We start from the raw sequence: 22,332 nt of genomic DNA on the forward strand, positions 1-22,332 counted from the left end.
ATGAGTCTCTGGTTTCACCCAGATATGTGAACTTTTCTGACATCATGACAATGTGTTTATATGTGAATTGGTGGGAGTGGAGAGGAGGATGAGGTATACACATTTTATATATAGTCAACTCAATCTAAGGGCAGATTATCTGGTTTATGGACAAAGATTAAAAATTAAGAGGTTACACTGAAAAATGTAAAGAACAACAATTCAGGGAAAAACATCTAATTTATTGAGGGCATTAATTGGAACTACAAGGTAATCCATAGACGCCACATTTTATGTATTACCAGTGGGGAATACCCATCCTCCTTGCCAATAAAACCTATAGTGAGGGACAGCTCATGTGGCTGTGGATCCCAAGACTGTCCACTTGGGACCTAGAAAAGAAGAATTAGGTAATGAAAGGGAGAAAGCAGGGATAAAGAGCTTCCAACTTGAGTCCTGTTGTAATAGTAAAAAAAAAAGTAAGAATTCTAATAAAATAAAAAATTATAAGACTTTTAATAGATAATTGAACTAATAATTGCCAACTAATTTGAATAACGTTTGGTATTCTTACACTATCATTTTTATACTTTTGGGTGATGTTACATTGTTCTCCCAGAAGCTAAATGTAATTAAAAATTTACACTAAATCAGTTTTTCCTATATTTTGCCTAGTTTTAACTGTACTTTTTACATGAAGTTCTTCCTTCCCTTTTTTCCCCATTACCCCTGCTGGGTGGTGCCTGTACTTGGCCTGAGGCCTCTTGGCACCATTTGGTAGAAATGACCTTCTTCTACTTTTTGACCTTCTCGCAGATGCATGGGCTGCTGAGGGCAGTCCCCAGCTCATGTCTCCAGAAACTGTGAAGCCAGATGAAAATTAGAAATGTCCATTTCCTGGATGATATGGAGATACTTTATGATTGGTCTTTCCTTACCTCTTAAAATATGCTTCAATGAGAATTTAAAAAGCAATTTAAAGTTTTTGACAAAAAATAGATAAACAACATCTTTATTGAGAGTGGGCCAGTAAGAACACTCAAATTTGGTTTATAGGTAACCAAAAACATTTGAAAAGAACACTAAAACTTCCAAGAGTCATGTCAAGTACAAATACGTAGTCAGATTGAACACCAAGCATAAAAAGAACAAATACTGAAATGCAAAGGGCCAGAGTTCTCAGTAAAACTAGCTTAGAGCAAGTCCCTTAACACTATTTAAACTGCAGTCGGATTACAAACTTGAGTCTCTGGAACCATCAGATGGCTCCTGGTTAAGTGATACTCAGAAGGAAAAAAAGCAGATTCCATGAGGTCTCCAGGAGGCTATGTAGGGAGCAGCACCAGATGGAAGAAAGAGCAGAAAGAAGTGAGGCCCCTTCTTTGAGCCAGAGCAGGATGGTCACAGTTCTAAATCAGTAAACAAAAAGTGTGGCAGATACACTCATTCTTAAGTAATTTCTAATTGATGTCTAGCCACTTGCTATAGACTGAATGTTTGTGTCCCCCCAGAATTCATGCTGAAACTTAACCTCCAATGTGGTGGTATGAGGCGGTAGGGCCTTTGGGAGGTGATTATGTCATGAGGGCAGAACCCTCATGAAGGGGATTAGTGCCCTTATAAAAGAGGACCCAGAAGGTGCTCCCTTGTCCATACACCATGTGAGGACACCGTGAAAAGATGGCTGTCTATGAACCAGGAAACAGGCTCTCAAAAGACACGGAATCTGCCAGGGTGTTAATCTTGGACTTCCCAGTCTCCAGAATTGAGACTGCTGCTTTATAAATAAGCCACTTAGTCTATGGTATTTTGTTATAGCAGCCAAATGGACTAAGACACCAGTTCATTAACACATATATATATACACATATACGTGTATATATAGAGAGAGAGAGGCTCTCTATATAATTTATTGTGTGCTAGGTCTTTTACATGCTTTGTCTTAGTTAATCCTCACAACAACCTTATCAGAGAGGGGTGATTTATTCCCACTTTACAGATAAAGAAACTGAGGCCAGAAAGAGTAAGTAGCTTTTCAAGGCCACATAACTGCTAAGTGGAGATGGCAGAATTCAAACCCAGCTTTGGAAAACCCTTGTTTATCTTATTTTGTTAGTCAAATATTGGCCCCCAAATGATGAATTTCTTTTCACATGAGCATTTGGCATACAGTCACGTGCTGCATAACAACATTTCAGTCAGCAACAAACCACGTATACGACAGTGGTCTTATAAGATTAGTACCATATAGCCTAGGTGTGTAGTAAGCTATACCATCTAGGTTTGTGTAAGTTCACTCTACGATTTTTGCACAGTGACAAAATCACCTAGTGACACATTTCTCAGAATGTATCCCCATCATTAAGCAACACATGACGTATTGAGAAACAGCAAGTATTTTAGGCTTCTCGGGACACATAACCTCTCCTGCAACTACTTGACTCTGCCACTGTAGCACAAAAACAGCCAAATACAACATGTAAATGAATGAATATGGTCAAGTTCCAATTAAACACTATTTACAAAAATAGGCAGCAGGATGGACTTGGTCCGCAAGTCCAGCCAATAGTTTGCCGATTTCTGCTTTAGACCATGAGTATTGAATATTAAGGTGGCAAAAAGGGTTGAGCTCCTTTTCCTTTATCTTGTTCCTGTGTCAGCCATTCTCCTACCCTGACCTCAGACCTTGAGCCTTCCCACCCACCCTGATCCCCTTCAATGTGTTTTTTTTTGGTCTTTCCAAAGTTTCTTCCCAATCTTTTCCATCTCATGTTGATTTCTGCCACTGCTGAATTTATACTTGATTCATCCTTAATGACCTTGCTTTCCACTACCACCACTTCTTCAAACTCTATTCCTCTACTTTTCTGCAGTAATAGAACTAAGGTCTACAGAGAGGGAATTACAAGAAGCAACAGGGATAACGTGGAGGGGGAAAGAGCATGGACTGGTTGCTGAATGTTCCTAAAGGACAGGGTCTAGGAGAGGAGAAAGAAATCTGTAACTACTTTTTTTCCTCTATCTTTTCTATAATCTTCTTTTCACATAATATAATAGAATAACAATAATAACTGACATTTGTGTAGTGTTTTGCTAAATATTTATTTGAACTTTTGCTTTTGTGTTTCCTATCCCACTACTGGTCTTTGGTCACCCATGTAACTTATGTCAATATATCACTGTGGTTTTGTGCCTTTTCTACCTTCTTAGGGCTCTGAGATATAGCAAAGACCGGCCAACATATAGGGAGAACAAGAACAACAACAAAAAAACGTAGGTAAACATGAAGGCCAGAGAAAGGGCAACTTCTTCTTCATGGAGGAAAGCTGCTTATCCTCAAGTGATCACTGTCCTGTGAGCTATTTTCCATATCTGACAGGAAGGTATGTCCTTGTGTCTCACAGTTGCTTCAGTTCTTCTTCTTGACTGGGACCCTAAATATAATAACATATTCAACCCATCAACTTTTCAGACCCTCAACATCCCAGGAGTTTTTTCTCCAAGTGATGAAGCACAGTTTACAGAAAGAAGAATGATGTAAAGAAATGAAATTTCCCTAACACTGATTATAGAAAACCAAGGATTCATTCAATGCCAAGGATAAGAGGGACTTGATCAAAAACTACAGTTAAGGTTTTGACCCATTCTCTACTTCAGGGTAACTTCCAGAGAGGTAGCAATTATCTAAATCTATGACCAGCATAATCTACGTGAACGCAACTTAGAACCTGCTGTAAATACATTCTATTTATGTTCATCAAATTAGACAGTAGCTTCTGAGAGAATCCGAAGCATATTTTAACTCAACTTTTAAGTTTTTATAGCTAATGTAAAAGAAATGACACTCTCTGGAGAAATGTCACTATCTGTATACCTGGATCTCTACTTTGGGTTAAAAAAGAAACGACTCTGTCTTCCCGATGATAAGGATATGAACCCTCTGCCTAATGTACCAACTAAGAACTTCCCTACAAAGTGAGAAGCTGTAACAGGGTTTTGATGTGACAGAGAGGGAGGAACTGGATTTCACAATGATTATATTGCTACCCATGCTCAAGAATTTCTTGAATTTCCACAAAACAGTATTAGCGGGGGTTACAGATCAAAATTTGAGATCTCTGGCCAGAAGCTTTCATAATGATCAACACAAGAGATATAAGGAATATTCCTCTACAGCTCAAAACTATGTTATTATGCCAGTAAAATCAGAACCGTACAGAATTGGTCCTCAAGCACCATTTTATGGGTTTTCCACCTAAATACTCAGGTATTTAACAGTGATAAAACCAACTTACATTTCTTCACATTCAGTAATTTTTCAGGGTTGCTCTTCAGTATGAATTCTTTGATGTCTGATGAGGGATGAACTGCATTTAAAGCTTTTCCCACATTCATTACATCTATAAGGTTTCTCTCCAGTATGAGTTCTCTGGTGTTGAATAAGAGCTGATGAATGAATGAAGGCTTTTCCACATTCATTACATTTGTATGGTTTCTTTCCAATGTGAATTCTTTGATGTTTAGCAAAATTTGAGCTCCGGCTGAAGGTTTTCCCACATTCATTACACTCATAGGGTTTTTCTCCAGTATGAATTCTCTGATGCTGAACAAGATGTGTGCTCTGGCTAAAGGTTTTTCCACATTCACTACATTCATATGGCTTTTCTCCAGTATGAACTCTCTGATGTTTAGTAAGGGATGAGCAATGGCTAAAGGCTTTCCCACATTCCTGACACTTATAGGGTTTCTCTCCAGTATGAGTTCTTTGATGTTTAATAAGTGCTGATGAATGAATGAAAGCTTTATCACATTCATTACACTCATAAGGCTTCACTCCAGTATGAATCAACTGATGCTGCACAAGATGTGTACTTCGATTAAAACCTTTCCCACATTCACCACATTCATAAGGTCTCTCTCCAATGTGAATTCTCTGATGTATTGCGAGGGATGAGCTTTCTGTGAAGGCTTTCTTGCATTCACTGCACTCAAAGAGAATTCTAGTATGAGTTCTCTGATGTTTAGTTAAATTAGCTCTGTGGCTAAAAGACTTCCCACATTCATTGCAGCTATAGGGTTTCTCTCCAGTATGGACTCTCTGGTGTCGAATAAGCACTGAATGGTACGTAAAGAGCTCACCACAATCATTACATTTATGAGGTTTTTTCTCTTTATAGGTTCTCTGCTTTTTCATTAAGTTTGATTTCTGTTTCAATCTTTTTTCAAGTGTATGAAAGGCATAGGAGCCTTTGGGACCTCTGTCCTGAGTGAGAAGGACAGATTTCTGACTACAGTTTTTCCAATATACATCATGCTCATGAGCTCTTTCTTCAGAGAGTGAATTCATGTGAGTGAACATTTCTCTCAAGTGTCTTTCCTGATTTCCTTGCTGATCCTCTAACCAATTTTCACATTCAAGAGTTGTTTCCAAGTTGGAGTCATAGACACTATTTCTTGTCAGTCTGTCTATAATTGCAACCTGGCATGATTCCTCTTTAGAAAAATCTTGCACTGAAGTTGCATCTTTGCTCTCGGGGCTAGTCTCCAAGTCTGAAAGAAATCGGAAATGCAAATTTCCTTTGTTTTCTGAAAGTGCTCAACAAAAAGGCAGTTCTGTAATAGGTTAGAAGTTAATGAAGGTGAAAAGCATGCCTTCAACAAGGAAGTGGATTTGAGTCTTATAAGATGATTTGCAAAGAGAAGTAAATGGAGGGAAATAAATGAACAGTATATGCAGAGAAAATGAGTAGACCCTATCCAGGAGAGTCAGAATGGGGGAAAGATGACCAGAAATACAGGAGAAGAAGGAGGGATGCAGATGAAGCAATATATCACAGAATAAGCTGGAAATCAGCATACTAGATCAGGATGAGGGAGAAACAACTTCGTACAGAACACCTACTCCAGGCAGTAATCACCTTAGTGCAGAGTACAGTTATGACTTCTAAGTTTCCAGTCACCCAATCCGATTCACATCCAAATAAGCATTCCATTTCCAGTTTAATCTCCCATATCAATGATTTTATAATATATCCCTGATACAAAATCTCCTTTGATCTCCCAAAGATATAATAGCAAACGTATGAAATTATATTCACACAAGGCTATTCATTACAACACTAACTGAGGTAGCAAAAGACTGGTAACATCTCAAATATCCTACTATAGAGAATTGATTAAATGAACTATGGTGTATACATACAATGGAGGATTATGTCACTTTTTAAAAAATGAGAACTATCATCTCTACATATTGCTATAAAGTGATCTTCAGGATATATTAAATAAATTTAAAAACGCAGCAAGCTGTAAATGAGTGTGTATAGTTTGCTACTTTTGTGTAGAAAAAAAGGGGAAGATACACGTATATAGACATATTTGGTAATATTTTCCAAAACCCAGGACAGATAAATGAAACACTAACAGAAGGGGTTATCTGTAGGGAAAGTATCAGAACAGAGAGAGGGCAGGGATGGAAGCTAGACCTCTTCAAGTATATCTGATACAAGTATATTAGAACTTTTATATCCAATATAAAACTACTTTATAAAGCTAAAATAATTTAAATAGTGTAGTCCAAAGAAATAAATAGATAGATCAATAAAACAGAAGAGCAAGTTCAGAAATAAAGTCAAGTATAAACAGGAATTAAGGACAATACAAAGGTGACATTTCAATCAATGAACTAAAGATAATTTGTTTTTCCAATAAATGTTGCTATGACTAATTAAACATAGATCTGTCCCTCATTCCATACAACCAAATGACTTATTCATTCTTCTATCTACTCTACCATACACTAAGCTCTGGTCTAGGCACTAGGGAAAAACACACACAGTCCCTATGCACGTGAAGGGAGAAAGAATTTAGTCTAACATTCACAAATACATATAAAAATGCATCTGTAGTAAGTACTAAGAAATAAAAGTCCAATGATGCTCTGAAAGAATATAAGAGGAGAAATCTAGGGAGATGAGGGGAGGCTTCACTGAGGAAGTAAATGACTGAGCTGAAGTGAAAGTGGGGTTGGGGTTGGGGTGAGTGTTTCAGGTAATAGGTACAAAAGCGCTGAGATGAGCACTCCAGGTAGAGGGAATGACAGTACAAAAGCCCCGTGGTGAGAGGGACATCCAAGAAAAGCACGGTGGTAGAGAGCACGGACTCCGGACTCAGAACGCGTGACTTTAATCCCAGCTCTGCCACTTACTAGCTGTGTGACCTGGGGCACGTTACTTAACCTCTCTACTTCCACCTCGTTGTCTGTAAAATGGGGCAATAACTAACTACTTTATGGAATAAAGAAATAATAACAATTACTACCTTAAGGAGCACTAAATGAGAATATTTATAAAGCACTTGAAACTCTGACACAGCATAAGTGTATATAAGTGTTTGTTAAATAAATAAAACATAAATTGATATAAGGCTAGGATAGGTAGAGATCTCAAAGTGGACCCCAGGTGGACCCCTGGGAGTCTGTAAGTTCAAAACTATTTTCAAAATAATGCTTAGATGTTATTTGCCTTTTTTATTGTCTTGACATTTGCACTGATGTTGCAAATGTGATGGTGGTAAAACTGCTCATGACTTAGCATGAATCAGGACAATGACGCCACACTGAACTGGTAGTTATAATATTCTTCCCCATCATGTACTCTCAGTTAAAAAAAAGAGAGCCAGTTTTACTTAAAAATGTCTGAGGAAACAGTAAACATACTTAATTTTATTAAACTTCAAACCTTGAACAATGCTTTTTAAATATTCTGGATTGCTGAAACAGGAAATATTCATGAAGCAATTCTGTTCATGTCAAAGTCTGATGGTTGTCTTAAAGAAAACCACCTAGGAGACAGTCTGAGTTGTGATTTGAACTAGCCACTTTATGCATGGACCCCCATTTTTACTTGAAAGAATGACTGACAGACAAACTATGTTATCCATGTCGGGTGTTCGGCAAATATTTTCTCAAAAATGAACAAAGTGAGCCTGTCACTTTAAGGAAAACAACTGAAGTATTTGATAAAACTGAAGCTTTCAGGCAGAAATTAGAATTTTGGAAAACTTTTATCTACCACTGATAGCTTGATAGTTTCCTAATACTTAAAAGACTTTTCTGAGGAGGTCAGTGGTGATTTTAAAAATTGTGATTTTTTAAAATATTGCATAATGTAATGTGTCAATATTTGGAAGATCTACATAACTCAGTGAACTGGTATTTTCCAAAAGATTAATAGATTTTAATGTAAGAGTATGAAAAATTCACGGGGGTGGTTTCAGATGCCATATTGTATATAATCTTTAAGAAACTACTGCTTGCCCAGTTTTGGTGTAGTATCAGAATAGCCACAATTATTTGAAAAATCTATAAAATACTCCTCCCTTTTCCTACTATATATTGGTGTGAGGCTGGGTTTTCTTAATACAGGTCAACCCAAACAACACATCCACAACAAAAGGCATTCAGAAGAAGGTGCAAGAATACAGCTGTCTTCTGTTAAGCCATACATCAAACAGATCTGCCAAATATAAAACAATGCCATTCTTTTCAAGAATATTTTTTGTTGCAGAAGAGTTGTTTTCACAAAAATTGTTATTTGTGTTAACATGTAATGGGTTTATAATTGTTATTTTTAAATGAATTATCTAATAGTTGAAAATCTTTCTCAGTTTTAAATTCTAATACACTAAGTATTGGTAGACGTAACCCACACAAACAAAAGCTCTTAAGGGTCCTCAATGACTTTTGCAGTTAAGTTAGGTTTTATAAGGCCAAAACATTTAAGAGCTGCTAAGACAGAGTACAGAGATGGAGGGAGAGTAATTGTGAGATAAGATTGGAATAATGAGTAAAAGACAGATTTTGCAAGACTTTCTTGGCCTCAAGGAGTCTGGTTGTAATCCTAACAGCAATGGAAAGCCATTGAAATGTTTTAAGCAAAAGGGTGGCACCATCAGATCTGTATTTTGAAAACATCACTCTCACTAAGAATGTGAAGAATGGAGCATATGAGGACAAAGGTGGAATCAGGTGGAACAGATTATCACAGTAGTCCAGGCAAACAAAATGGAGATGGGGGGATATTAACAATGAAGAAATAATCAGAATATAATTAGATAAACACAATGATCAACTGGATAAAGGAGAGAGAGGGGAAGTATAAAGACTGTTCATAGATTTCTGTTCAATTTGCTAAGACACTGAGTGTCAGTAAGACAAATATTGGAAAAGGATCCTATCGGCGGGGAGGGATGGAGAATTTGGGGATATATCAGGCATTCGGTTTTAAACACGTTGTATTGACGTGAGTCTGACGTAAGCAAATGGCAACACCAAATAGTTACACAAACATTCAGACCAGCAGCTCCAAGGAGAGGTCTAGGATGGAAACACAGATTTGGGATTAGTCTAGACGGAGAGGATAATTTGGTTGTGGGAATGGATGAGACTGCCAAAGGAGAAGGCAGAGGCTGCAAACAGGTGACCAGCTGGACAAACCTGACCCTCAGACAAGTTTTGTTTGGCCCAAATTGTTTCTATAAGTTTTTGAGATTAGTTACCAACATTTAAAAATAGGAAGATTTCACAGAGAAATTCAAATTTTAAGTTTCTCTCGGAAAAAACTGGAAGCACAATGAATGACAACCACCAATTAGAGCAAAGTTGGCAACTACAGCCCACTGCCTGCTTTTCTAAATAAAGTTTTACTGGAACGCAACCATGTCCATTCTTTCACAGATTGCCTATGGCTGCTTTCAGACTACCACGCCAGACTGAGTAGTTGCAGCAGGGACTATATGTCCCACAACGCCTGATTTACTCATTATCTGACCCTTGACATAAGTTTGTCAGCCCTTGAGCTAGAGCTAACAGACTAATGGCTACTCCCTTTTGGTCGAGGCACGTGCTCTTCCAGTTCACCTGTCCCCACCCTGTTTGCTTCACTCAGTTATATCATCCTGGCCCAGCAGGCACTCACATTTATGATTGCAAGTACACAGAGGGAAGGGAGATTCAAACCAAACCTTGAGCAACTCAAACACTTAGTTGTTCAGAAAAGAAAGCTAAGAAGATACAACCAGAGAGGTAGGAGGCAATTCCAAATGGATTAAGGATTTAAAGGAAAAATGAAAGGACAAATATATCAGAAGAGAACAGAAGCAAATAGTTCTGTAATCTTGGGGTAAGAAAGGACTTTCTCTACGCTAACCAAAAGACAGAAAATAAAAGATTGTAATTCATTAAATTTGCATAATAAAAAGAATAGCAAAACCAAAAGGCAAAAAACTATAAACAAATCTATAATATAGTAAAGAATAAATAGCTCACATAGAAGAGTTCTAATAGATCACTACGAAAATGGCAATATTTCCCACAAAAAAGGGAGAAGCATGGTGAATAGGCATGTCACAAAAACAGACAGGCCTACGAGGGGAAAAAGACATAGCCACAATCACAAAGGACAATTTTAAAACTCTCTCAGTATTCAAAAGAATAAAAAGATTAAAAAAAATAGAATATTAAGGGGAAATTTTCTTTATGAGATATACACACTATCACATATAGTCATTAAAACAGTAAGTTATTGGAGCACAGGTAGACAAGTAAACCAGAGAGCCTAGAAACAGACCCAAGTATTTATGGGACCTGGTTTACCACAGAGTTGGCATTACAAATCAGGGACAAAAGATAGATTTTTCAATAAATGATGCTGGACTATTGACTTTAAGTATGGGCAAAGATAGAATTAGTTCCCTATTTCACACCACATATTAAAAAAAGCTACTTCTAAAACAAAACTTGAACATTTTAGAATAAAGTACAGATTATCTTCCTGACATTGGAATAAGGAAGACGAGTCACAAAAAGCACAAACTAAAAAAAATTGATAAATATAACATTAAAATTTTAAAATTCTGTATGCATAAGATACCATAAAATAAAATAAACCACAAACTAAAAGAATCAATTTTTTTCTTACTGATTTGTGATGGTACCTCTGTCATACAGGCTAATGTACCTAAAATCTATAAAGAACTCCAACAATCCAAACAAAGATGTGAATGGTCCAATTTTTAAAAATAGGCAAAGGATATCAACAGGTAATTTACAAAAGAGGAAACCTGTAATAGCTAATAAACATAAGAAATACTCAAACTTACCTATAACCAGAGAAATGTAAATTAAAAAACATGAAATATTATTTCATATCCACCAGACTGACAAAAATTACTAAATCTAATAGCATCAACTGCTGGCCAGGGTGGTGGTGGGACATGGGCAATTCCTAATAAAGCTAACTAACCATGTGATATCTTGAGACTCAGTAATTCTTATTCTGCTTATCTACCCTAAACCAACTTTTACAATGAACATAAGGAGTCAATAAAAGGATGGTCATTGCGATTTTCTTTCTAATGGCAAAGAAATAAAAATAAGCTGTTCAGTTTATTCACACAATGGACTTACTCCACAGTAGTTAAAATGAATAAACATAATTCATATGTATTAACACAGATTAATATCAAAATACAATGTGAAGTTTAAAAAAGTCAGATTACAAAGAAAAAGTATAATTGTTCATACTATATACACATATTGTTTTTTGTACATATGTAGAAACATTAGAATGATTCACATTGACTGTACCAACTTATTTCTAGCGAGAGAATGAAAGGCCTTTAAATCTGTGATATCTTTTATTTCTTAAAAAGTAAAAGATAGCACACACCTATAAGAATGGCTAAAATGAAGGCAGTCAATATTAAGTGTTGATGAGGATGCAGAGCAACCAGAACTCACATAGTCTGCTAGGAGGAATGTAACTGGTACAATGACTCTGGAAACCTTTTGGCAGTATCTACCAAAAGCGAACATGCACCTACCCTCTCACCCAACAATTCTACTTATATGTATATATCCAACAGAAATGCATATATGTGTTCACCAAAAGACACATAAAAGAATGTACATAGCAGCACTATTCACATAGCCCCAAACTAGAAACTACCCAAATGCCCGTCTCAGGAAAAGGGATAAACTGGTACAACATGATGAAAGACTGTACAACAAAGAGAATGAATGAACTACAACTACATATAACAGCATGACGTACCTCACAGGAATCCTCAGTGAAGGACGCCAGACACAGGAGTACATACAATATGATTCTGTTTACATAAGATTCAAGAACAGTCAAAACCGATCTGTGGTGTTAGAAGTCAGGATACGGTTACCCTTACAAGAGGGAGGTGACTCAAAGAGGGCACAGGGGTGCTTCTGGGGTGCTGGTAAGGCTGTTTCTTGATCCGGGTACTAGTTACATGAATGTGTTCAATTTGTGAAAATTCACAGAACTGTATGATTTATATTTTTATCTATTTTATATCACAAATAAAGAAAGGAAGAAAAAGAAAGAAAAGAGGCAAAATATTAGCATGTGTTTGATTTGGGTAGTGGATACCTGTGTTACTTTATTTTCTCAACTTTTGTATGTGTTTAAAATGCTATGTAATTTAAAGTATTTTAAAAATAAAAGTATGTAGGCACTTCTAATATTCTTTCTTAAGCACCGAAAAGTGCCACTAATCCACTGTCCTGCGGGGCCATTATTTCTGAAGACTCCTGTCTAGCTGACTCACCTGAATAGCCACTTTTAGGGGCTTTTCTCTCAAGCATCAATGGTTCTTTTGCATTCTCCAAATAGTAGTTCTCAGGCTTGGAAACTGGAAGCCCTGCTCATTAAAAAAAAGAAAGAAAGAAAGAAATGGGACTCAGTTATTTGTGATGGGCACAAAGATCTATCCTAGAGCATAGTCCCAACTCCTTGATCTACAAAGAAGACAGGATATGACAGGGGGATCCGGAGTAAGGGAAGATGCAACTCTAACTGAAGCTGAAAATATCTGTAGCAAGAGTCTGGGCCTGGTAAGAGCTTATACGCATTTGAAACACAAATGTTTTTGCCTGTCAAAAAAGAAGACAATTTCTCTTTCTTTACTGAGGAAGTCCCAGAGAGATGCTGCAGATAAAAATTCTTAGCTCAGGGAAGATGGGGAAGAAGCTGGAGAAAGCTGAACCTCAGGGGCAGCAGCACAAGGTTGTGACTGTGGCAACTAGAGTTTTTGTCTTCTAATGTTTTTCTTTTCTTCCTTCTTCAGTTACTAGAACCTGCTTTCTTAAGGTATTTATTACATGAGGTCTGGGAGGGGCTAACATAGTTCCTTCCACCCCTCATATGAACACATACACACACACACACACAGGCAGGCACAGGATCCAAACTGGCCAGAGTACGCTATCTCCCTGGCTCTAGTAATTGTTCCACTGATGGACATGTGACCCCATTTGCTCAAACTCCCAGGATAGAATCATTATGTTTTTTTGCCAACTCTCTAACTGGAAGAATAATGTAACGCTAAAGCTGCCAATGGTCATTTTTGCTACATGGAGAGATCCTAAGAATAAAACCAATACAAGGCAAAGCAAGCCATGTGATAAAAATAAATAAATAAAAGAAATTCCTGACAATATATTTGATCCCTAATCAAGATTTTTTTCCCCTTTAAACTAGTGTGAATTAAGTTTCTGTCACTTGAATTCAAAGAATCCTGATAAAAAAACAAGCATAGACATTTCACCAAGAACCTAGAGCAGAAACAGATTTTTCTCTGGGCCCAAAGGGGTCAACATTTTATGATTCCTCAATGGAAAAGTGAAGGCTTCCTTACGCTATTTCACTTTCAATAAAGTAATGATATCCCCACAAGCAGATTCCAGAGTCACAATGAGAACCCATCCTTACAAAGCGAGACCAGGTTCCTATAGTTCTCCAGCATCACATCCCTTTGTGCAGGATCCAGCTTCCCCCACTCCTCTGGGGTAAAGTCCATGGCCACATCCTTGAATGTCATTGATGCCTAAGACACAAAACATACTTTTGTTCACCATCTTTCACTCGATAGTCTCCCTTTCACCATCTAGTTTCTGTTGGCCCTGAGGTAGGCACGTGAGATATATTCAACAGGGGAAATGACTAATAAATGAATAAATTCTAATGTATTCACATTCTGAATATTCTATGTAAAGTCACAGGGTATCAATTATGTGCCAGGCACACGGTCCTAGATTCAAAATGAGAACCAAAAGAAATAAGACCATAGTTTCTCCACTGAGAGACTCTAATTCTTCTGGGGAATAAAGAGTTAAAACACGCACCAATGAGTCAACAACGTAGCTCAGCAAAGTAAACAAAATACAGGCAGAGAATAAAAGGCAAGTCTGCATAACTCTCCTTGTGAGTCCTCAATAAAAACTTGAATCAATCTAGCCAATCAGAAGATGAACTGAAATATAGAATTTGTGAATGGAGAACTCACAGGCAGTGAGCACCAAATCCAGTTAATCATGGAATTAAGTCAACGCAAAAAGCATTAAATTAGAAAATGACAGCAACAAATTAAGAGTACTGATAAAACAGATAAATGTTTATAGGTAAATATTATAGGATTAAGTTAATATAAGACCAAAAATACAAAAACTATATGGAGATAAATGCATTATCAGTATCGAACAATTCTCTTTAAGTAAAGCCATAAAGAATGGAAATAATATCCCAAGGTTGTTGAAATAAACATATAGTAAATGCTACAACTGGATAGAAAAATTTCTATTTAAACATTCATACAGCATTTGTAAAAAGTAACGAAGTAAATCTTAATAAATTCCAAAACAGAAAGAAGAGAGCAATACCAGATGATAACTGAAAAAAAATTCAAAATAATAATGAAATAAAATGCAAAAAGCAATGCCAAATGGCTAAAAATGTCCTCACAGGAAATTTCATGGCTTGAAACACTTCCATTTCATTAAAAACATAATGGAAATAAATGGACAAAGCATACAAGTCAAATTAGAGAAAGAACAACAACAAACTAAGGAAAACAGAAAGAATTACAGGACAAAAGCAGAAATTAAGGGGGAAAAATGAGAAAAATAGGACAGCTGGGGAAGCTGAAAAGTTAGTAGGTTACAGTATTATACCAATGTTAACTTTCTGATTTTGGAAAAAGAATAATAAAGCAAGGTAAATGTTAACATTTGGAGAATCTGAATGGAGAGTATATGAGATATCTTTCTACTATTTGCAACATTTCTTTAAATCTAAAATTATTTCAAACTAAAGTTTCCAAAAATGGAAATAATCTGAGACTTAAAAAATACAAGAATCCATCCTTGGAAAATAAAATAAAATGTAAAAATCATTAAGTAGCCACTATACAGACGAAATGCTACAAGGAAAAATGATCTTGATCTTACAATCTCAATATCTATGGCTAAACTGACAGTAGTGGGAATTAACTAACAAACCTTTAAAAGGAAAAAATCAGAAAAATGAAAATGCAAACTGTTGCCTAAAAGACAGAAAAAATACAAAAGAAACGAAAGCATAGTAAACAGAATTATACAAATCACGTGGCAAGAAAAATTTGAAACATACAAGTAATGGTATTAATGGGAATGAGTTAATTTCCCTTATAAAAAGGTTTTTCAAAAAAGTCACATCCTGTTTACAGAAAGGACACCAAACAAAAACCCAAAAGTTGGGCGTGGGGGTAAAGGGAAGGAAATATGTATACGACATGTCCCAATACAGCAGTCCAAGCTCAACTAAAACATATGGAAAAATATACATCAAACTGTTATCCTCAGTAGGGAGAGGTGGGGGACTGCATTTGGGGAGGTAAGTAGTGTTATCTTTATATATATCTAAACACATCTCTGTCGTTCATCTGGTAACAATGAGCAAGAATTAAAACTTCAATGTTTTCAAAAATCTACTAAGTAAAGGATAAAAAAAAATAGCCCAGACAAATTATAGTAAGAAAGACAGTTGCAATACTGGCACCAAACAGAATCTTATGTAATGCAAAAAGGACAAAGAGAGTCTCTAAAATTTCCATGAAAGGTTTAACTCACTCTAATGCTGTCAAAGTCTTGAATCTAATATCAAAGTGTTAAAATATATAAAGCATTCACCCTTCTTCTGGTAGCTGTATCCTGATTTTTCTCTGGCTACTGTGCCTGGCCACTTTTAGTCCGTGTAGTTTAGGTAGTACTAATTCCATCTCTGACCCATGGGTGGGATGTGTTTGTATGTGTGTATGAGGGTATATTCTCTAGGTGTGACCAACTAGAGAATCACACTTAGATCTGGCCAATAATGGTCCAAGAACGGGCCTAATACCTGTTAAAGAGTTAACCCCAGGACTTCTGTGGGAATGACTAGGAGAGAAGATGCCCTTTCTCTCTGATCTTCAACATGGGAAGATGTAAGCCTAAATTTCTCAGGGGCCGGCACTAGGAAAAAAGCCTGCTTGAGAGCAAAACCCACAGAAAAGAAAAGGTCACTGAAATGGAGAGAATAGGTTCTAACACTCCTGCTTGAGCTCTATTTCTAGCCAGACCTGGAGTTTTCAGTTATGTTGGTCAATACAAACCTGTTTTTGCTTAAGCCAGTTCGAGCTGACTTTTCATCAACTGCAACTTAAAGCTTCTTGACTAATAAAGTCTTCCACACTAATGTAAGGCAGTTGAGAAATCAATGGAGACAAGCAAGTATATAAGGATCCTGAGAAGTCACTTTCACAAATAGCACCAAGGTGCAACATCTACTTTTTACACTTTGGACTACAGTAGCAAAGAGAAAGGCTAACCGAGGAATCTTTGGGTTGTGGCATGCCACACACATCATGGAGAGCTCCTTTCTCCTATCGAACTTCTTGTAATAAAAATTTTCAAACATACAAAAAGTTGAAAGACTAATACACTAATTACTCGTGTAGTATGGCCACCACTTAATTCAACAATTCTTAATATTTGCCCTTGCAGTGGGGACTGGAATAAGTTACACACCTGATAACACTTCACCTCTAAAATGCCTTAGCATCCATCATCCATCCTTCCATAGGCCTTCTCCTCCCAGCATGCCTTTGAACTATTTGAGTACTTATCGTTCATAGTTCATTCCGGCACTTTAGGTGCCTTCTTAAATTCCTACTTAGCAGTCCCACGTATGTTGTTTCCACTAGAGAAACATAAATGTTAAGAGGTATGCACCACATTGTCTTTTAAAATGGTTTCCTAAGCTACCACGCACATAAATTAGCATAAGAGGCTAAAGAAAAGTAATGTTCCTTATACAGCCTGTTGAGTGACAACCAATTACTGGATGGAGAAGATACCATGGGTAAGTAGAAAACATCTTCTGAGTCTATTAGTCACCCCAGTGGTCTCTTAGAATTAGAACTCAGCTCTCCAGATGGGCTCTAGTGGACAAACTCCACATCAAAAAGAAGGGAGTGGGGCTGGCCTGGTGGCACAGCGGTTAAGTGCGTACTTTCCGCTTCGGTGGCCCGGGGTTCGCCGGTTTGAATCCCGGGTGCAGACATGGCACCGCTTGGCAAGTCATGCTGTGGTGGGCGCCCCACATATAAAGTAGAGGAATATGGGCACGGATGTTAGCTCAGGGCCAGTCTTCCTCAGCAAAAAGAGGAGGACTGGCAGCAGATGTTAGCTTAGGGCTAATCTTCCTCAAAAAAAAAAGAAAAAAGAAGGGAGTGCAGCTGTACTTTGAGAAATAAGACGAGCTTTCAATAATTGGTGGACACTCACACTCACCTGGGATCTGGCTGTGAGGCGCAGAGCTGCCACTTCTCCCTCTTCTGTGCTCTTCTCTTGGGAAAAGGACGAATCCTGGGAAGACAGAACTAAGGGCAAGAAGGCAGTAATGATGAGGCCTAGATCTATCTTGTGGCTCAGATTTACAAGTCTAAAAAAATCCCTCCACCATACTAATGATGCTCCCTGCAAACACGGGAACTGAACGGAGCCCCAAACAACCCAGGATCCCAAGGTCACGAAGAATGTCCAGGAATGTTGCTACTTGGGGCTTAAATTCATTCAGTCGCTATAATCACAACACATACCAGAAGACGGCACTCTCTGATCTAGAAATTAGAATAAGTCAGTTTATTTCCAAGCTTAAGCTACATTAAATTAATATCAGAAAAATAGGCTCAATGGTTCCCACAAATCACTCCACAAGCTTAAAACGTAGATTGCTGGATCCCACCTCCAAATAATTATCCATTAGCTGAGTCTGGGGTACAATTATAAATCTAACAAGTACCCCGGGGGTAATACTGATTATAGAAGATCATAGACCAAACTTTAAGAAAGACCAGCCTAGTGGAACTGGAAGTCAGTCAACTTCTTTGCCTGTTTTCTACTATGTAAAACAAAAGAATTCGCTCTACTGAAATCAGAGGATATTGTGAAAAGAGGGATAACAGGTGTGGGAAAATATTTTTGCGAACCAAAAAGCTAAATTTTCAGACTCACTAATCGAGGCTAGGATGGCATAACCATTTGGGAGGAAGAACGTGTCAGAAAAAGTAATTGAGGCTGTGCTCACGCCGTAGAAGCTAACATTTCGCTCACATTTTGGGGGTGGCTTTGAAGAGTTCATTGTTCACCCAGCTGAAAGAGGGGTGATCCCATACCAAGCCCTCCATTCTCAAAGAGCCCATCCATCTCCCAGACAAAGGAGACGGACAGCGCGCTCTGCCAAGAGCCACTTCCCCGACACCACTTACTTCCCATCAGGAGGAAGAATTTCGCCCTTCCACAATACAAGTTCAACACTTCAGCAATTCTCACCTCTCTTCTCGGGCATTTCGGCCAAATCTGTGTCCATGATCACCACTTCCTTCTGGTTCTGAAGATTCTGACCTTCCCCCCAATTCAGACCTCTGGGCAGAAAAGTGAGAAGCCCCCGAGGCCTCGCGGTCCTCCTTCCTGCCTCTCCTCTAGGAGCTCTGCTGAAAGGCTTCGGTCAGGTAGGGTCACTCTCGAGCCTGGCTCGATCCTACGAGTCTGGAACCTGGAAACCCGGGAACAGCATCCCTGAGGCTGGGTCCTCAGATGCCTGTGCCCGCTGCTCGGAGCTGTCCCTGGGGGGAACTGAGCGGCTGGAAGAGGTGGCGCCGGGGCTGCCGCCGAGGTACAAGGCGCGGAGACACATCCCGCCGCGCTGGGGGCTCTTCCCCAAGCCCCACGACAGCCCTGCACCCCGCCCGTCGCGCACACGCCGGCACCGCGCTCTCACCCGCGTCCCCAGGAGGCGGCAACCGCGGGAGGGATTCAGGCCACAGCGTGAGGGGATGGGGCTCATGGTCTGCCCTCTAGGCCCCTTTCACAAACGCGCCCTCTAGCCCCGACTCGGCACAGATTGATCCCCCGGGGGCCACAACCGACGCGGAGCGCAGAAGAGCGGCATCTTAAACGACCAACTCACCTCTCATCCCGGGCCTGACAAAGGCTACGAACTTCTTAGGCAAGCTCCCAGTCGCGCATGCGTAACAAGGAGCGGGGCAAGGCTGCCGGCCTCATCCAGCCCCGGAACTACGATTCCCAGAAGCCCCTGAGAACTGCCAGACGCAGATTCTCAGCAGGTGGGAGCACACGTGGCGCAGTTGGGAGTATTGAAGGACTAGTGGTCTCTTGCCCTCTCGCGAGATCGCTTGTGTCGGATCCTTTGGATAACGGAGAGCGCCATAGCTAGGGAGCCGGAGCCGAGTCAGTCTTTGTCCGCGCGGGTTGACTACAAGTGGGATTACAGCACAGTGCTTAGGGTTGCTGAGGACTTCAACCCAAATAACTGTAATGTAAGATATATTAGTAGTATATAGATTTTTCCATATTTTTTCCTCCCCAAACACATCCTTTCATCCAAACAATGTGAAAGGTGGTTTTTTGTTTGTTTTTTAGGAACAGCAGGTTGTATACTCAATCCGAGGTTCATGCATCCATGGACTACCTGTAATAATGAAAATTCACGTGTGTGAGATAGATGAGTTGAAAAGATTTAGTCAGTTTCAACAAATTTGAGCAACAGATTCTTTGCAGGCATAAAAATTAGTTAACGCTGATCAAAAGAGGTTATTCTCTCTAGGGAGCATGGTTAGTCTTTCTAATTCTGTTATTGGACTGACCTACCCACCTCAAACTCAAAATGTCCAGACTGCCCCCCTCAGTGAATGATATCACTGCCCACAGACTCATTTGCAAAAGCCAGAACCAGAGTATCCTCAACCCTTCTCTCGATTTATCACCAAGTCCTATTCATTATATGTCTTAAAGAACTCTCCAGTTTGTCCATTTCTCTCTATTCCCGCTAGCATTACCCTAGTTCTGGCCAAGATCATTTCACTAGGGTTACAGTCACAACCTCCTAACTCAAGTTTTCTTTCCCACCAGTCTATTCTCCACTCTTTCCTGGCCAGTGATGGTTCTAAAGCAAGAATATAGTGTTATTTTACTACTTAAAACTTGTCAATGGCTTTCAAAAACTGGGGAAAGATGATTTTTAGTTCCCACGAGAAGGCACCCCTTTTCCAGCTCCCTTTATCCGATGCAGCTCCCACTATTGGAGCCTCCTGGTATTCACACCTTTATGTAATACCCTCCCCTTGAATGTAGATGGGACCTGTGACTCACTTTGAACCAATAGAACAAAGGTGACATAAGATTCTAATGCTTGTTTTGCTAGGAGACTGCCTCCTTAGTGGCTTTGATGAAGCAAGCAGTGATGTTGGGGAGACCCACATGACGAGGGACTGTGGGTGGCCTTGAGCCAACAGCCAGCAAGAACCTAAACCCTGTCAACAACCCCCAGGTGCTTGAAAGTGGATCATTTCTAGTAGAGTCTTCACATGAGAACTCAGTCATGGCTGACTCCTTGATAGCTGGCTGCAGAGGACCCAGTTAAGCTGTACCCAGACCATCCACAGAAACTGTGAGATAATAAATGTGTGCTGTTTGGAGTCACTAAGCATGCAGAAGAAGATAGCTAATACAGCATCCTAACATAAATGGCTAGCTCCTTTCCCAAAACCCAACCTGGAGCTCCTCTGGAAGGAGGGAGGTTGTTGGATTGAGAAACTATTGAAAAATTGATTGGAACCCCTTTGGAAGACAGATGGCTACAGTTGGTCCTAGGGTATGTGGGTGGGGTGGGAATGGCAGCAGCAATGGAAGACTCCTAGATGCCACAAGAGGACTTGGAGGAGGTGCTGTAGGGTGTGGGGGTGCTTTTTAGTGTTTTGTTGTGCTCCTTTCTGTCCACTTCCCACGTTGGGTTAATCTTTGCCCACTCTTTCACCATTGCACAGGGTAGCCTTAGAGCTGGGCTGGAAGAGGAGTGGATACTAGCAGAGAGAAGTAGATCCACCTCAAAGGGTTTTATTCACCTTCCTCCCACCCTGATACACACACGCGTGCACACACATGCACACACACATGAGCCAGGTGATTACTGCAAAAAAGAGGTAGAGACAGGTTCTTTGAGGGATAAGATCACTTGGTGGGAAGAGGGTGGTAAATGGGGAGTGGTCCTGCCCAAATTTTAACACCGTAGATTCTCTGCTTTGGAAATGACTCAAATCCCCCTAAGTGCCCCCTGCCCACATACATACATATGCTTCATCTACAGTGTGTGCCCTTCCTAGTGAGTTGAACGTGGTATAGGAAACACCCCAGGGTTTTGGTTCCCTTCCCTCCCTGTATTACCACCTTATAACCTGGCCTCAGGAATATGGGCTCACAGGGAAAAAAATAAGCTATCTGAATAATTCTGTTGCTATAAAAGAAAAGCAATAAACTGAACAATCTATAACAGATAAAACAGAATTACTGGGTGTAGTATAAGCCCTGACAGTTGGGTTTTTTTTTCCCCTTTTTGTAATGCAAGTGCCTGACTTAAGCTTTGATTGCTGACACATCCACTTCAAAGAGGCATCCACTTTAAAGAGGGCTATCTCAAGTAAACACCCTGCCAGCCACCCGACTAGATGAAGAGCTTCCCTTCACTGAGGCTCCTTTGTTTTAGAGATCTTGCTTGGTTTCAATAACTGACCATTTGGGCCGCTTGTTTTCTCTCTTGCTGTGCTTTAAATTCCTGCTCTTATGTTTTAAATTCACCAATAAAGAGGGAGCCTATGAAACCCAAGACCCCACCATCGACCCCAATAAAAGCAGAACCTCAGGCCCTTGCACTTGCTCTCTCTTTCTTTCTCCCTCCACACAACCTCACTGTGTGGCCCCAGGTGTGCTGTGTAATTTCCAGATCCTGTGAATAATAAGCACTTATAATTTCAAAGTTTCCTGATGGTTATTGCTGGAGGGCACCTTGCAATCATAATAAGAACTACAAGAGCCAGTCCAACCACAACGTTGATTATTGATAGGCTGAGACCAGCACAAAATGCTGGACCATTTCGAATAAATTACATGTT

The 22,332-nt window shown here is 39.3% G+C and overlaps 1 protein-coding gene across 4 annotated transcripts; it reads right to left on the minus strand.

Moving 5' to 3' along the window:
• Window positions 1-200: 200 nt before the first annotated feature.
• ZNF286A (zinc finger protein 286A) lies at window positions 201-19,421 on the minus strand. 4 transcript variants are annotated; one of them, XM_046674266.1, is made up of 7 exons: window positions 19,146-19,261; window positions 18,698-18,920; window positions 17,657-17,745; window positions 13,782-13,896; window positions 12,619-12,711; window positions 4,275-5,529; window positions 201-3,413 (listed from the first exon to the last, which is right to left on the minus strand). In XM_046674266.1, the coding sequence occupies exons 2-6, from the start codon at window positions 18,732-18,734 to the stop codon at window positions 4,298-4,300; spliced, it is 1,566 nt and encodes a 521-aa protein (XP_046530222.1). In that variant the 5' UTR covers window positions 18,735-18,920; window positions 19,146-19,261; the 3' UTR covers window positions 201-3,413; window positions 4,275-4,297. The 4 variants fall into 4 exon arrangements, with proteins under 4 accessions (XP_046530222.1, XP_046530221.1, XP_046530220.1 ...); XM_046674265.1 differs by lacking the exon at window positions 19,146-19,261 and adding an exon at window positions 19,335-19,421 and having other exon boundaries at window positions 201-5,529; XM_046674264.1 differs by having other exon boundaries at window positions 201-5,529.
• Between the last annotated feature and the right edge of the window lie 2,911 nt (window positions 19,422-22,332).

The sequence above is a fragment of the Equus quagga genome, chromosome 11, assembly GCF_021613505.1.
Source record: "Equus quagga isolate Etosha38 chromosome 11, UCLA_HA_Equagga_1.0, whole genome shotgun sequence".
Classification (NCBI taxonomy): Eukaryota; Metazoa; Chordata; class Mammalia; order Perissodactyla; family Equidae; genus Equus; species Equus quagga.

Excerpts from the sequence above, each read along its gene's own strand:
- ZNF286A (XM_046674265.1), bottom strand. The coding sequence starts at position 18,734 with ATGGACACAGATTTGGCCGAAATGCCCGAGAAGAGAG. Across the intron at positions 13,897-17,656 it reads GCCTCACAGCCAGATCCCAG|GCATCAATGACATTCAAGGA; the intron begins GTGAGTGTGAGT and ends TTTGTGTCTTAG. Across the intron at positions 5,530-12,618 it reads CCCTAAAAGTGGCTATTCAG|ACTTGGAGACTAGCCCCGAG; the intron begins GTGAGTCAGCTA and ends GATTTCTTTCAG.